General features: G+C 32.8%; 1 protein-coding gene across 1 annotated transcript in view; it reads right to left on the bottom strand.

The window, feature by feature from the left end:
- Positions 1-3,641: 3,641 nt before the first annotated feature.
- The window catches only part of CENPC (centromere protein C), an 86,882-nt gene continuing 75,700 nt past the window's right edge, over positions 3,642-14,823 (bottom strand). The window contains 3 exon segments of the mRNA XM_078068736.1: positions 3,642-7,152; positions 8,049-8,139; positions 14,415-14,569. Of these exon segments, the coding sequence (XP_077924862.1) occupies positions 7,082-7,152; positions 8,049-8,139; positions 14,415-14,569 (317 nt within the window). The 3' untranslated portion in view covers positions 3,642-7,081.

Genomic DNA, 14,823 nt, shown 5'->3' on the forward strand with positions numbered 1-14,823 from the left:
ATTTCCTTTGGATATATACCCAGAAGAGTGACTACCCAATTGCATGGTAGTTCTACTTTTAATTTTTTTAGGAACCTCTATACTGTTTTCCATAAAGGTTGTACCACTTTACATTCCTACCAACAGGGTTCTCTTTTCTCCATCTCCTCATCCACACTTATCTTTTATCCTTTTGATAACAGCCATCCTAACAGATGTGAGGTGATAACTCATTGTAGTTTTGATTTGCATTTCCTGATTAGTGATGTTGAACATTTTTTCATACACCTGGTTGGTCATTTATATGTCTTCTCTGGAAAATTATCTCATATGTGGAATCTAAAGAAGTTGAACTCAAAGAAGAAGAGTAGAACAGTGGTTACTGGGGGCAGGGAAGTGGAGGAAATCGGGAGATGGTTGTTGAAAGAGTACAAAGTTGCAGCTATACAGGATGAAAAGTTCTGGAGATCTAATGTACAGTATGACAAATACAGTTAATACAGTATTATGTACTGGAAATCTGCTAAGAGAGCAGATTCTAGGTGCTCTTGCCACACATGCAAACACACACGCACAATGGAAACTGAGGAGACATATGCTAACTAGCTTGACTGCAGTAATCGTTTCACTATGTATATCAAAACACCATGTTATACACAATTTATATACAATTTTTATTAAAAGCAAACAAAAAAACTTTGTGAGGCCTGACAGAATTACCAGGAGCTGTGCACTGAAAGAAGGGGCAAAATGTAGATATGGTTCTCACCAACCAAAGTAGAGAGCCCTTGTTGAACAACCCAGGCTTTTACTTTAGACACAGAAAGGCCACACTTTAGGAAAGCTACTTTGCCTTTAGAACATGGTTTTTCAACCTCAGCATTACTGATCCATTTTAACAGGTAATTATCTGGCATGCAATGTTGGAAGTGGGAGGGTCTGTTTCATTGTACAATGTTTACCAGCCTTCCTGGCCTCTACACATTAAGTACCAGTAGCACCCACACACATACTCACTGTAACAATCAAAACTGTTTCCAGGGGCGCCTGGGTGGCTAGTTAGTTAAGCGTCTGACTCTTGGTTTCAGGTCAGGTCATGATCTCAGGGTCCTGGGATTGAGCCCCGCGTCAGGCTCTGCACTCAGCGTGGAGTCTGCTTAAGATTCTCTTCTTCCTCTGCCCCTCCACCCCCCTGATTCTCTCTCTCTCTAATAAATAAATAAAATCTTAAAAAGAAAAGCCAAAACTGTTTCCAGACATTGCCAGATGTCCACTGAATCATAAAATCACCTCTAGGTGAGAATCAGTCCCTAGAGTAACGGCCAATCTAAAACTGTCCTAACAAACTAAAACGAATTCTCAACAGGATCACGCTGATCAATAATAAGTTACCCCCTAAATAACATTCTTTAAAGAAAAAAAAAAACCAACAATAAAATAAATGAAAGTTTATTTCCAGTAATACAAGTATGAAGAGGTCAACAATTTCCCTACTTAAAAAAATATAAAGCTAGACAAAATGGTCAAAAACTATCATTTCAAGGCACGAGAAACCAACCTAGGGTAAATTATAAGTTGAGAACTATTTATTCCTGAAAAAACTGCTAGAGCTTTGGGGAAAAAAAAAAGAAAGAAAAAAAGTTGGAGCCTGTGGGATTCTTGAATGAGGTTCTCATTCTACCCAAGTTGATTAGTAAGGATTGTATCTTTAACAGGCTATGGCTGACTACAAAAACCAACAACTCTGCCCTAAGAGGGAATGGACTTGATTCAGTGCAGCGGTGTTAAATCTATAGCTTTGTCAGTTAATGTGGAGGAAATCAGTTAGGAATGGCCAGGAAAAAGTTGTAGTTACTAGCCAAAAGTTGTAGTCCCAGTTCTTAGAGAGCAACAGAACTGCCAGAAATTTATTTAGATGATCCTAGAAACAAGACACACAGAAGGGCTAAGATTAGTTCTGTACACATCCTGTCTAACTCAGAAATGAGGCAAACACAGGAGAGACCACAGGAAGACTTGAGAACTGGTTGCAATACTGAACGTATCTCCCCCATCCCACACAGGGAACAATTAGCAGAGGGTAGAAGGTCTACAGACTCAAAAGTGTTTGATGTCAACCTCTGTTTAAACATTGGCTGACTACTAAACTATATAGAGACAGAGGCTACCCCTAGGGAGCCAGGATAAAAACTGAAATAAAGAATTTAAAAAACTGAGCAGAGACACCACAGGGACAATAGATTACACAGTTTGAGTCCAGGCAAGATCATAAATTAAAAAAAAAAAAGACGACGAAACCTTAGATATAAAACATAACCAAGAATTGCTACAATATATTACCTAAAATGTCTAATTTTCAGCCAAAAATTATTAGACATGCAAAAAACAGACAAGCATGAAACACACTAAAGGGAAGAAAAGTAGTCATTAATGATAACTGAGTCTATATGGACCTAGACGTTAGATTAACAAAGACTTCAATAGGGTATTAAACATGCTTATAGAACTAAAGGTAAGTATGTTAAAAATGAATCAACAAAATAGGAAATCTATATAACTATAAAAAGAACCAAATTTAAATTCTAGAGTTAAAAAGCATAATTACTGAAATTAAAAATAAAAATCATTAGATGGGCTCAACAGCAAATATGATATAGCAAAGAATCATTGATTTAAAGACATATCAATAGAAAGTATCCAAAGAATTAAAAGAAAAAAGATTGAAAAAATGAACAGAACATCAGAAACCAACATATGTGTAATGAGAGTCAGAGGAGGAGAGGAAAGAAAGAAAAAGGAGAAAAAAACTTTTGAATAACAGCCTAAAAGTTCCCAAATTTGATTAAAAACAATAACACTCAGATGCAAACAGCTCACCAAATCCCTAGTAGAATAAATACAAAGAGAATCTAGAAACACCAGAGTCAAAATGATTAAGACTAAAAAAATCTTCAAAGGAGCCAGAGAAAAATGATTCACCACACAGAAAATTAACAATGGACTTATAAAAAATGATGGAGGGGGCACCTGGGTGGCTCAGTCGTTAAGCATCTGCCTTCGGCTCAGGTCATGATCCCAGGGTGCTAGGATCGAGCCCCGCGTCGGGCTCCCTGCTCCGCGGGAAGCGTGCTTCTCCCTCTCCCACTCCCCCTGCTTGTGTTCCCTCTCTCACTGTGTCTCTCTCTGTCAATAAATAAAATCTTAAAAAAAAAAAAAATGATAGAGGACAAAGGCAATGGAAAAACAAAGTCAATGTGCTCAAACAACAAAAAACCATAAACCTAAAATTATCTATCAAGTGAAACTATCATTCAGAAATGAAGTCAAAATAAAAGCATTCCCAGATACACAAAAATTAAGAGAATATGTTGCTAATAGGCTTACCCTGTAAAAGGTACTAAAGTTCTTCAGGCTGGAAGGAAAAATGCCAGGTAGTATGTTAGTTACACAGGAAGGAATGAAGAATACCAAAGACAGTAAATATAAAAGATTGTATATGTTTTCTCTCTTTTCTTAATTAAAAAAAAAGGATAATTCAAAACAAAAATTATAACAAAATTGTTGGAATATATAAATATACAGTCAAATATATGCATATTATAATGTAATTTATACGATGACATAGTATAAATTAGAAGGGGAAAGAAGTGAAGCCAAAAAAATGCAAAACTGATAAATTTTACTGAAATGAAGTCAGTAGTAACCTGACAGAGACTGAGATAAACTTAAGATGAATACAGAAATCTCCATAGCAACCACTAAAATAATAACTCAAAATACAAATTCGTGTAAGATTTAAAATGGTACACTATAAAGACCGCTAACCCAAAATAAGACAGGAAGAAACAATTATAATAAAAACAACAAAACCCCTTAAGACATATAGAAAACAGAACAGCAAACATAAGTTCAATCTTACCAATATTTACATTAAATAAGTGGATTACATATTCCAATCAAAAGGCAGAACCTATTACACTGGATTTTTAAAAACTCAAGATCCAACTATGTGCTTTCTATAAGAGACACATCTTAAATTAAAAGATATAATAAATTAATGTTAAAAGGACAGAAAAAGATACATCAGACAAATGGTATATAAAAGACAGCTGAAGTAGCTATATTAACATCAGACAAAATAAACTTTAAAATGAAAAATATTACTAAAAGGTATTTCATAATGATAAATACTTCAACAGTAAAACAATGATAAATGAATATGAACCTAATAATAGAATCAAAATAGATGATGCAAAAATTGACAGATATAAAAAAGAAATAAATATTTAATAGGTAGAATCAGAGGTATCAATACTCCTTCATCAGTAATGGAAAGAAAAACTATACAAAAATCAGTAAGTATATGGAAGACTTAAACAACACTATCAACCAACATACATAGAATAACCCACCCAACAGCAACAGAATACACATTTGTTTCTAACACAAGGACCACGCTCAAAGACCACATTGTCGATCATAAAATAGTATCAATAAATGTTAAAGGATTGAAAGTGTACAAAGTATGTTTTCTGTATACATCAGAGGCTAACAAATCACACTCACAGGCTGAATACAGATCACCGCATTTTGTATATAAAGTTTTATTGCAACATAACCACATTTATTCATTTACTTATTGTCTACTGATGCTTTCATGTTTCAGCTGCAGAACTGAGTAGTTGCAATGTAAACCATATGGCTGCAAAAGTTAAAACTTCAGAAAAACTTAGCAAATCTCCAAATTAGTTCAGAAAAAAAATATCTGGAAAAACCCCAAATATTCACAATTTACAAGAAACACTTCCAAATAACCCATTGGTCAATGAGGACAAGAAAAAATTTTAAATATCTTGAATTAAACTACATATCAAAGTGAAGCTTTAAGTGGCTGAATTAGAAAGGAAGAAAATTCTAAAATAATCTAAACATTCATCTTAAGAAGCTAGGAAAAAAAGGGCAAATCAAACCCAAAGTAGAATACACTAAATTATAAAGATATATTTGTTTATTTATGAGAGAGAGGGAGAGAGGAAAGAGGGATATGGAGAGGGAGAGAAGCAGACACTCTGCTGAGCACAGAGCCCAGACCAGTGAGGAGCTCGATCTACAACCCTGAGATCATGACCTGAGCTGAAACCAAGACTCCCAACGCTGGACCAATTAAACCACCCAGGTGCCCCAGAATGCACTAAATTATAAAGATGAGATAAAAAATGAATGGAATAGAAATACAAAGAGAGAAAAATCAATGAAACTAAAGTTAATTATTTTGAAAGAACGAAACTGATAAAAGCTTAGCAAAAAATGACCAAAAAAAGAAAAAGAAAAAAAAAGAAATAATTATACAGCAAAATTTGTGCTTCAGATACTGTACTATTTTTATATTAATTTATGTGTATTTTAAGATTATTTTATGTCAAATCTCAAAAAAGCTTTTGAAAGAGAAAATATTATAAATTTCAAGCAAATCAAGGTGAAAATTTAGAAATAGGCAAATTCTTCAAAAATCAGCTTACCAAAACTAAAGATATAAGAAATCTGGATATTCTGGTACTTACTAAGGAAGTCAAAGCCATAATTAAAAAATCTCTCCATAAAGAAAACTCCAGACGTGGATGGTTTTACTGGTAATTCTAACATGTAAGAAGGAAATGTTACCAATCTTTTATAAACTCTTCCAAGGATTACAAAAAGAAGGAACAGTGTTCATAGGGAATACTACTCAGAAATAAAACATGAATGAACAACTGATATACATACCACAGTGGATGAAACTTAGACAATGTGTTGAATGGAAGTATATTTTATGAGTCCATTTATATAAAGTTCTAGAACAACCTCCCTACCACTATAAAGAAGAATGGTGGCCCAAGGGCCCAAGTCAGGTTGACAGGTATTGAATTAGACAGAATAAACTTCCTGAAGTGGCAAAAGCTTTGTGGGTTACTTAATGTATAAGATGTATTTGCCAAGAACTCATTGAACTGTAAGATCTATGCATTTGACTATTTGTAAGTTACATCAATAAAATAAATGCTTCACTTAAAAAAATAATCAAGCCACTGCAGATGACTGAACAAAAATCTGGCCAGTCTAGGTAAAGATGGAAACACATCTAGTCCTATAACTCTTGACTTGGGAAAGCAAATATAACCAGTTTTTCTAGTGATAAAAAGTTCATTCATATGCTAAATTCGGCAACTTATGGAGACACTGAGAAGTTAATAGACAATGTCTTAGCAAGCTTCACAAGAAAATAAATTTGCATTGATTTTTTTAAATAAAAGCAACAGTTAACGCATACACTTAATTACAATGATGACAAATGAAACTAAGATTTTCAGGTTAATATGAAAATACTTATTAAAATGACTTCAGGAATAGCTGTTAGCAATTTGTGACATTTAGTCATTTTCTCTCCTAAATCTACATATTTTTAGTGCATCTGGTAACATTAAGAAGACTGAGTTATTTTTTAATGATCTTTCACACTGATTCTCCTTCTAATAGAAAGATGAGTGCTAAGCAGAAGCATTATTGTGAAACCTAAAGGTTTCAGAGAGAACATGGTCCTGCCGACATTTTGATTTCAGAACTGTGAGACGATAAATTTTTGTTTTTAAGCCACCAGTTTGTACTATATTTTGTTACAAAGCCCTAAGAAAGTAATACAGATGTATTATTTATATATATCACAATTCTCTATTATTGGATTATTTAGTTAGTGACTTAAAACATTTGGAAAAGATTACTAAATGAATGAACATAATAATCAAATCTCTTCTAAAAAAGAAATGTCCTATATTTCCCTGTGAGAGCAGAGATTCTTTTCATGTTATTAAAATACTATGAATATGGGCATCACTACAGACTATGTGTACATTTATAAAAAAATCAGAAGGACACATGGGGGTTTGAAATGTTTATCAGATAAAAGAACACACAAAACTGAATAAAATTTTTATTTTAAAATATCACAAATAATTATAAAGATAAATGTCTCAACTGCACAAACTGTTTTATATGTGTGTGTGTATATATATATGTGTGTGTCTATATATATATATACACACATACGTATTTAACTTTGCTTCATCTTTCATCTTTTTATCTGAGTAAAAAGAAGAACACTTTCCTCATTCAGGAGATTTTTGATGTTGTAATAATTACCTAGAAGTAAAGTGGTAAGAAAAAAATTATTTCCATAGGAATCATTTCCTTTTAATTGAATGTTTAGCCATCACTAAGGCAGTTACAGTATATAGTATCAAATTTTTTTTTAATCAATTCATCTAACCTAAAGTAAGTCTTATTTAATTCCATGAACTAAAAAATCCTAGAGTTAACCATCACCTGTGATCCAGATAAGGTTTGACAGAAATGAAAATCTCACATCATTCTGATAATGAATGCTAAGGTGAATTAGACAAGGGTGAAGAGAAAATTTCTATATATTAGAAATTGATACATATTAAGATTAACTGAGTTATAATAATCATAATGTGTTCACAACAGTGCTGGTACATACTAAGGACTATATAAACACTGCTATTATTTTTGTCTCCTTTCATTAGAATGTAAGCTCCATTAGGGCAGGGATTTTTTCCCGTTTTGGTCACTTATGTATCCTATACTCTTAGAGCAGTGCTTGACAGACTCTCAATCACCTTTGTTGAATGATGAATAAATAAATGAACAAATTAAAAGTCCTCTTTCCAGAGGCTTGTGCTCTTTAATAGCTGATGAAACATACTATTCTGTATGTTTAAAATAACCTACTAAAAATTGCTTGACTACATAATGTCTTATAGGTAATAGAGCAGAAATAATTTTCCTCCTACCATGGATAAAACTAAATATTTTTACATTTTGTAATAAGCAATTCTTGTTCAATTTTCATGTACCCAAATACTAACATACTTACCTAATGATAAAATCAAAATATGTATTGGCATGAGTCACATGACATTTCATTTTGACCACTGTGGCTTCTATTTGCATGGTACTCATGAGCAACTATATAAATATTTTAACTATATGAAAGAAGATGTCTTTATTTTTCTTACCTGAAGGAACATAGAATGAATCCCCAGTTGTTATTATATAAGATGTTTCATGTAAGGTACATAAAAGGTCACCAAAGTTAACATAAAAAACCTGTAAAATTAAAAATTAAAATCTCATTTCAAATTCAACAACCACAACAACACACTACAAAGAAACTTAAAGGAAATGTGGTAAGCAGAATAATGACCCTCCAAAGATGTTCACACTCTAATCTCCAGAATTTGTTTTGTTACATGGCAAAAAGGACCTTGAGATTGGGAGATAGGTAAGTCTGGATTATCTAGTTGGGCCTATTCTAATCACACGAACCCTTAAAAGTGGAGAATTTCTCCTAGAAGCAGAAGAAAGATGAAGCAGAGGAAAACCAGAGAAATTCAAAGCATGAAAAGGACATAGACTGTTGCTGGCACTGAAGATAAGAGGGCCATGAGCCAAGAAATATAGGCTATTTCTAGAAGCTGAGACTGAATTCTGGCCAACAGCCAGCAAGGAAATGAGAGCCTCAGTCCTACAACAACACGGAACTGAAATCTGCCAACAACCTGAATAAACCTGAAAGCAGATGCATCCTAAGAGTCTCCAGAGAGGGATACAGAGCTCCCAATATCTTGATTCCAGCCCTGTGATACTCTAAACAGAATACTCCGCCAAGCTCACCAGGATTCTAATCAATATAACTGTGAGATAATAAACGGGTGTTGTTTAAGTCAATGAATTTATAGTAATTTGTTAAAACAGTAATAGAAAACTAATACAGGAAGAAATTTCTTTTGTTCTTATTATTTACCAGCTTATGAAAATTCAGAACCACGGTAAATAATATCACTTAGCTATACTACAAAATAAGCTAGGTTTTATATACACCTCTTTAAAGGTTACATGGTTGGGACAGGTAATTCAAACTGACAGATGAAAGAGAGAACAAAAAGCAAAACAAATAAATGATACATTTAAACAAGCATCAACATTAAGAAAGTAAAAGAGGATAAATCTAACTCTCAATCATAAAGGCTTCCATATTCATATTCATGGCAAATTTTACATTTTATACATAGGTAACACCCTGGCAACGATCTGGTTTTGGGGTAACTAAAAAAATATAAAGCCTTCAAACATTCAGATTCAAATTTTGAGATTCAGCCATCAAAAATATATTGCCTCAGAGAATCACTGCTCCTCTTCCACCTCCTTCTCTTTTTCTTTCTTAACACTTTGTAAAATGAGCCTAAAATACCAGAAAAACAATAGCAGCTAGCACTTAACATAGCACTTACTCCTTGCCAGCCACTATTCTGAACACTTAATTTGTATTCATTTAATGTATTTAAGTAGCAATGAGACAGGTACTATTTTAATAGCTTTATACAAATGAAGAAAATGAGGCAACAGAGGGGTGTAATTTTCCAAGTTCACAATGTAAATGGCAAAAATGAGATTTGAACTCAGGCACTTTGAATCCAGAATTCATGCTCTTAACCACTATAATACGCTAACTCCCTAAATAGGAAAAAAGCTCTTCAAAAAGTTCCAAAGGTACTTTATAATTTAATAAAAAAAAATTTTTTATTACATCTAAAGAAATTTTGCCTCAATTTAAAAGACAAAAAGGTAACAAACATACTACCCAGAGAGTCAAGCATATATTTTTAAGTGTTTTTTTTTCTTTATCTATTCAGTTTAGCTAAGTACACCTCTTTCCACTTCTGCAAACATTTTAATAGGAAGGCTTTTTAAGTACACAAAAATAGAATGATGAACTCCCATGAATATCTAATACCAACAACCTTCCCTGTTCCATCTCTTTACTTCCCCCATTCCACGTTATTTTGCAATAAATACCCCAGCATCATAAATCATCTGTAAATATTCAGTGTGTACTAAAAAATCAAGGTGTTTTTAAAATTTTTATTTATTTTTTAAAGTTTTATTTATTTATTTTTTTAGTAATCTCCATACTCAGCATGTGGCTTGAACTCACGACCCCGAGATCAAGAGTCACATGCTCTACCAATAGAACCAGCCAGGCACCCCCAAGGTGCTTTTTAAAAACACGACTACAACAGTTTTATCACACCTAAACATAAATAAATATTTAATATCAAATACCCAGTCAGTATTAAAATTCCCAATTTTCTCTTAAATGTATTTTTAAGAGTCTGTTTATCCTCTTAAATTGCTCAGTCTACAGTGGTTCTCAATTTGAAGGTAATTTCTCAATTTCAGGAGACAAGAGGCAACGTCTGGGAACATTTCTGATTCTTACAACTAGAGGAATACTACTAGAATCTAGTTGGCAGAGGTCAGGGATGCTACTAAACATCCCACAATGCACAGGAAGCCCCTCTACAATAAAGCATTATCCAGTCTAAAATGTCAGTAATGCCATGGTTGAGAAACACTGATCTATAGGTTCTACTTGGTTCTTTTTTATTCCTTGCAACTTACCTATTAAAGAAATCAAGCAGAAAAGTTTGCTGTAAAAATCTTTGCATAGTTGAATTTTGCTGATTACAACCTCAGGGTATCATTTGAAAGGTCATCTATTCTTTATATCCTTAAATTGGTAGTTAGATATTAGAGTTTTGATCAAATTCAGGTATTTTTGTTGTTTGCTTTATGTTTTTTTCTTTTTTTGGTTGGTTGGTTTGTTTTTAAAGGAAATGGAAGAGGCAAGACTATTTCATACATAGCATTGTATTCTTCCATCAGGAGGCACATAAAGTCTGGTTGTCTGTTTTTTATTTATTTTTTCTCTTTTGTTTTAATATATTTTTTAATTTACTTTTTTAATTAATTTTTTTAACCCCACCCTCCCCACCTCCTTCCCTCCAGCAGTCCTCAGTTTATTTCCTATGATTAAGAGTCTCTTATGGTTTGTCTCCCTATTTCTTCTTGTCTTATTTTTTCCTCTCTTCCCCTATGATCCTCTGTTTTGTTTCTTAAATTCCACATATGAGTGAGATCATATAATTATTTCTCTGATTGACTTATTTCACTTAGTATAATACCCTCTCGTTCCATCCACATCGTTGCAAATGGCAAGATTTCATTTTTTGATGGCTGAGTAATATTACATTGTGTATGTGTGTGTGAGTGTGTATATATATATATATATATATATATATATATATATCACATCTTTTTCTACTAGTCTGTCGGTGGACATCTGGGCTCTTTCCATAGTTTGGCTATTGTGGACATTGCTGCTATAAACATTGGGGTGCAGGTGCCCCTTCAGATCACTACATTTGTATCTTTGGTATAAATACCCAGTAGTGCAAGTGCTGGGTTATACGGTAGCTCTATTTTCAACCTCTGGGGTCATCTTCTTTTTTAGATGTTAGCAGACATTCATACTCAATGCCTAGACAGATCCAACAGTTTATCAGGGATTGCAAAATGGTAATATTTTATTCTACCATTCCCTTTTCATTTATTAATTGGAATTTTTTAAAAGATTTTATTTATTTATTTGAGAGAGAGACCACAAGCAGGGGGAGCATCAGAGGGAGAGGGAGAAGCAAGTCCCACTGAGCAGAGAGCCTGATGTGGGGCTCGATCCCAGGACCCTGGGATCATGACCTCAGCCAAAGGCAGAGGCTTGACTGACTGAGCTACCCAGGCACCTCTAATTGGAATATTTCTAAAAAGGACAACATCACCTCATTTTTATTTGGTTACATAATAGTACAGTTTATAAGAAAAGGGCAAAAAAAAAATGTTTACTTCCCTTTATTTACCATATTTGTTGTCAAAATAAGTTAGGCTCCTGGAATTCTCCAAGAGCAGTTTTTCTTTTTTATAGCAGTCTTTCAAATTCATGAATTTAAATATAATGGATATGTATCACTCCACTTAAGTTATTCTTACTGATTCTCAAGTTTTCACATCTTTGTCCAGTGAGAGCATCTTCAAGTTGGATCCTGAGACCTTACGACCCAATTCTAATGGTCTTTGGTAAGTTTGCTAGCAGTTATGATTAAAAAAACATTTCAAGCTCAGGGGCACTTGGATGACGCAGTCAAGTAGGCCGCCAACTCTTGGTTTCGGCTCAGGTCATATTCTCAGGGTTGTGGGATTGAGTCCCGTGTCAGGCTCCACGCAGAGAGCAGAGTCTGCTTGAGACTCTCTCTCCCTCTCCCTCTGCCCCTTCTCCCCACACTCTCTCTCTAAAATAAATAAATCTTTAAAAAAAAAAAAAAAAAAATATATATATATATATATATATATATAATTTCAAGCTCAGCTCCAGGCCTGCATTCAGACATTTCTCTAAGGAACTCTGGTTCTTTAAAGTATGTTACTCTCACTTTTTTGTTTTTTAGTTCTGGAACATTTATTGTCTAATTTTTCAAATATTTCCACCCCTTCACTCATTTGTGTTTTTTCCTCTCTTCTCCTGGTTTTTTTTTTTTCTGTTCTCCACATCACTTCACTTTTTTATTTTCCATTTCTTAATCTCTTCTTGTCTTTTGGGAGAGCTCCACACCCAACTCCCATAGTTAATCTGTTAATTCTTCTGTGGTTTGATTTTAACAAATCTACTACTGCTACTATCTCCCTCTCATACAGATTCTTTCATATTGAGTTTGAAGGAAAGAGTTAATGGCCTATGCTAGTTCTCCATCTGGTCCCTTTTGTTTCTCAAAAGCATATATTTAAAAGTGTGCTTCATGTTTTAAAAAACGTAAAAATACTCTATTATACAAAAAAATAAAAAACTTTAACTCTGATTTTCATTATAAAAAGTTAAAGGCAATACTAGTTCCTTCAATTTTCATTTTTAAATTCTAGTCAGAATAAAATAGAGAGTTTTCTATTTTCCATAAGTTTGCTTAAATATTTATCCTAAAGGTCTTCTTATATGGCTATTCTTCAAAAATAATATGCTTAAACTGATATAAAAATGCTTATTATAGTACCTGGAACATCTAAATGCTATATAACTGCTTATTATCATATAATGACATCTTATTATTAAGTCAAAATATAAAATATAACCATTTCTTTCTGCAACACTTTCCAATGGTTTCTAATTTTTGCAATTACTATCAATGTTACAATAAATACCTATATATGCCCAGCTTCCCTAGCCTTTAAATTATTTTCTGAGGAAAATACTCTGAAATGAGATTCATAAATCAAAGGGTACAAATATTTTTCCAATAATTTCTACTAGCTATGTAAATATAAAATATTCTTGTTTTTAATGTGGATTCCTTTGAATAGTAGCCAGATTAAATACTTTCAAACATTTACTATTTAAATTTTCTTTTGTATAATAAAGGCATTATGGTTTAATGGGTAACTGCTATTATTTCAATGATGATATTTCATAATGCTTATCTTCATTTTTATATTAATTAATTAATTAACTTCATGCAGAAATCATCATTACTTTAGTTAGTTCAATGTGTTATTTTTACTCTTTTAATAGTATCTGGAGAATATTTTAAGATTGGGTTAAAGCATATTTTAAAGTATTTTAAATCCAATTCTAGTTATACTAATGTATTAATGAATTACTCTTTTGACTTTCATGTGTACCTTCGTTTCTTGCCTCAATTTGCCCTTCTTTGATAATATAAACTCAAGGGCTTGTTGTTCTTTCTTTTTTTCTTTCTTGAGTTTAATTTTGTCAGTAAAAACAATTGTTTTGAATGCAATACTCCAGTAATGCATGATATGACAGGTTCCTGAAATGTTACTTACTGAAAAATATGCCTTAGACTCAGTATTTTTAAATGGCAGTAAAATAGTAAATATTATTAAAATTTGGTGATATTCAAATTCTGTAATTTTCAAATTCAAAATGTACAAATACAACATATATATATCTCACATCAATGGTGCAGGGGCGTGTATCTCCAATGAGAGACAGAGAGAAAGAGATGGACTCACCTTGAATCTCATTATAATTTCAGCCAGTAATACTGCCACATATAGTAATACATTATTTAGTGCTTATTGAAGTAAGTAGCTCCTAGTCCTCAGTCTACTGCTGATTACATGATTCTGAAGACTTTTAAAACCTCATTATTGCTAAACTACATGATCAGTGAAATGAAATTTAGACTTAATTTTCAATAGCTCTAATGATTTGTTTGCAAACCTGTATTATATGGTTCTTTTAAGTAAAGAACATTCCTTAAACTTTTGAACTTCAAGGTTACACCACTATGCACAGAACAGGTACTTTTAAATAACCATTAGCTGGTTGACTCTAAACAGATTTAACAGAAAAATTCTCTATGCACTACAGTAATATCATTTCTGATAAAACAGCATTTTTAATACCTCATCAAGTCCAATAAATCAGAGTTATACCAATAGAGCAACATAAACATATGGAGAAATACACTCACCAATATATCTGAGCCAACATGCTGCTTTCCCTTTTCTTGATGTGGTCCTAATATTAATTTTCCAGTAGAAAAAATAGGTGTATCCAGTGTTTTATACACTTTCAACTCACCATGCTCAACAAAAAATTGATACGTATCTCGTGGCCTTAAAAGATCTAAGGGAAAAACACTAATATAAATATAAAGCAAACAGCAATAATAACGCTCAATGATATAACATATACACACACATATACAACAGAATTTTTCCTAGATATAAACCTGCCTTACAAAGACAGAAGTGATTAAGGTCATTTACTTGAGCTAGAATGGTAGAGGTCAAATTTTGTCTGTCTCACAAGTTGTATGACCAGGCAAGTTAGTTCTCTCTCTGTGCCTCTCTTTTCTTTTCTATAAAATGGGACAATAA

Source organism: Halichoerus grypus, chromosome 3, assembly GCF_964656455.1.
Source record: "Halichoerus grypus chromosome 3, mHalGry1.hap1.1, whole genome shotgun sequence".
Classification (NCBI taxonomy): domain Eukaryota; kingdom Metazoa; phylum Chordata; class Mammalia; order Carnivora; family Phocidae; genus Halichoerus; species Halichoerus grypus.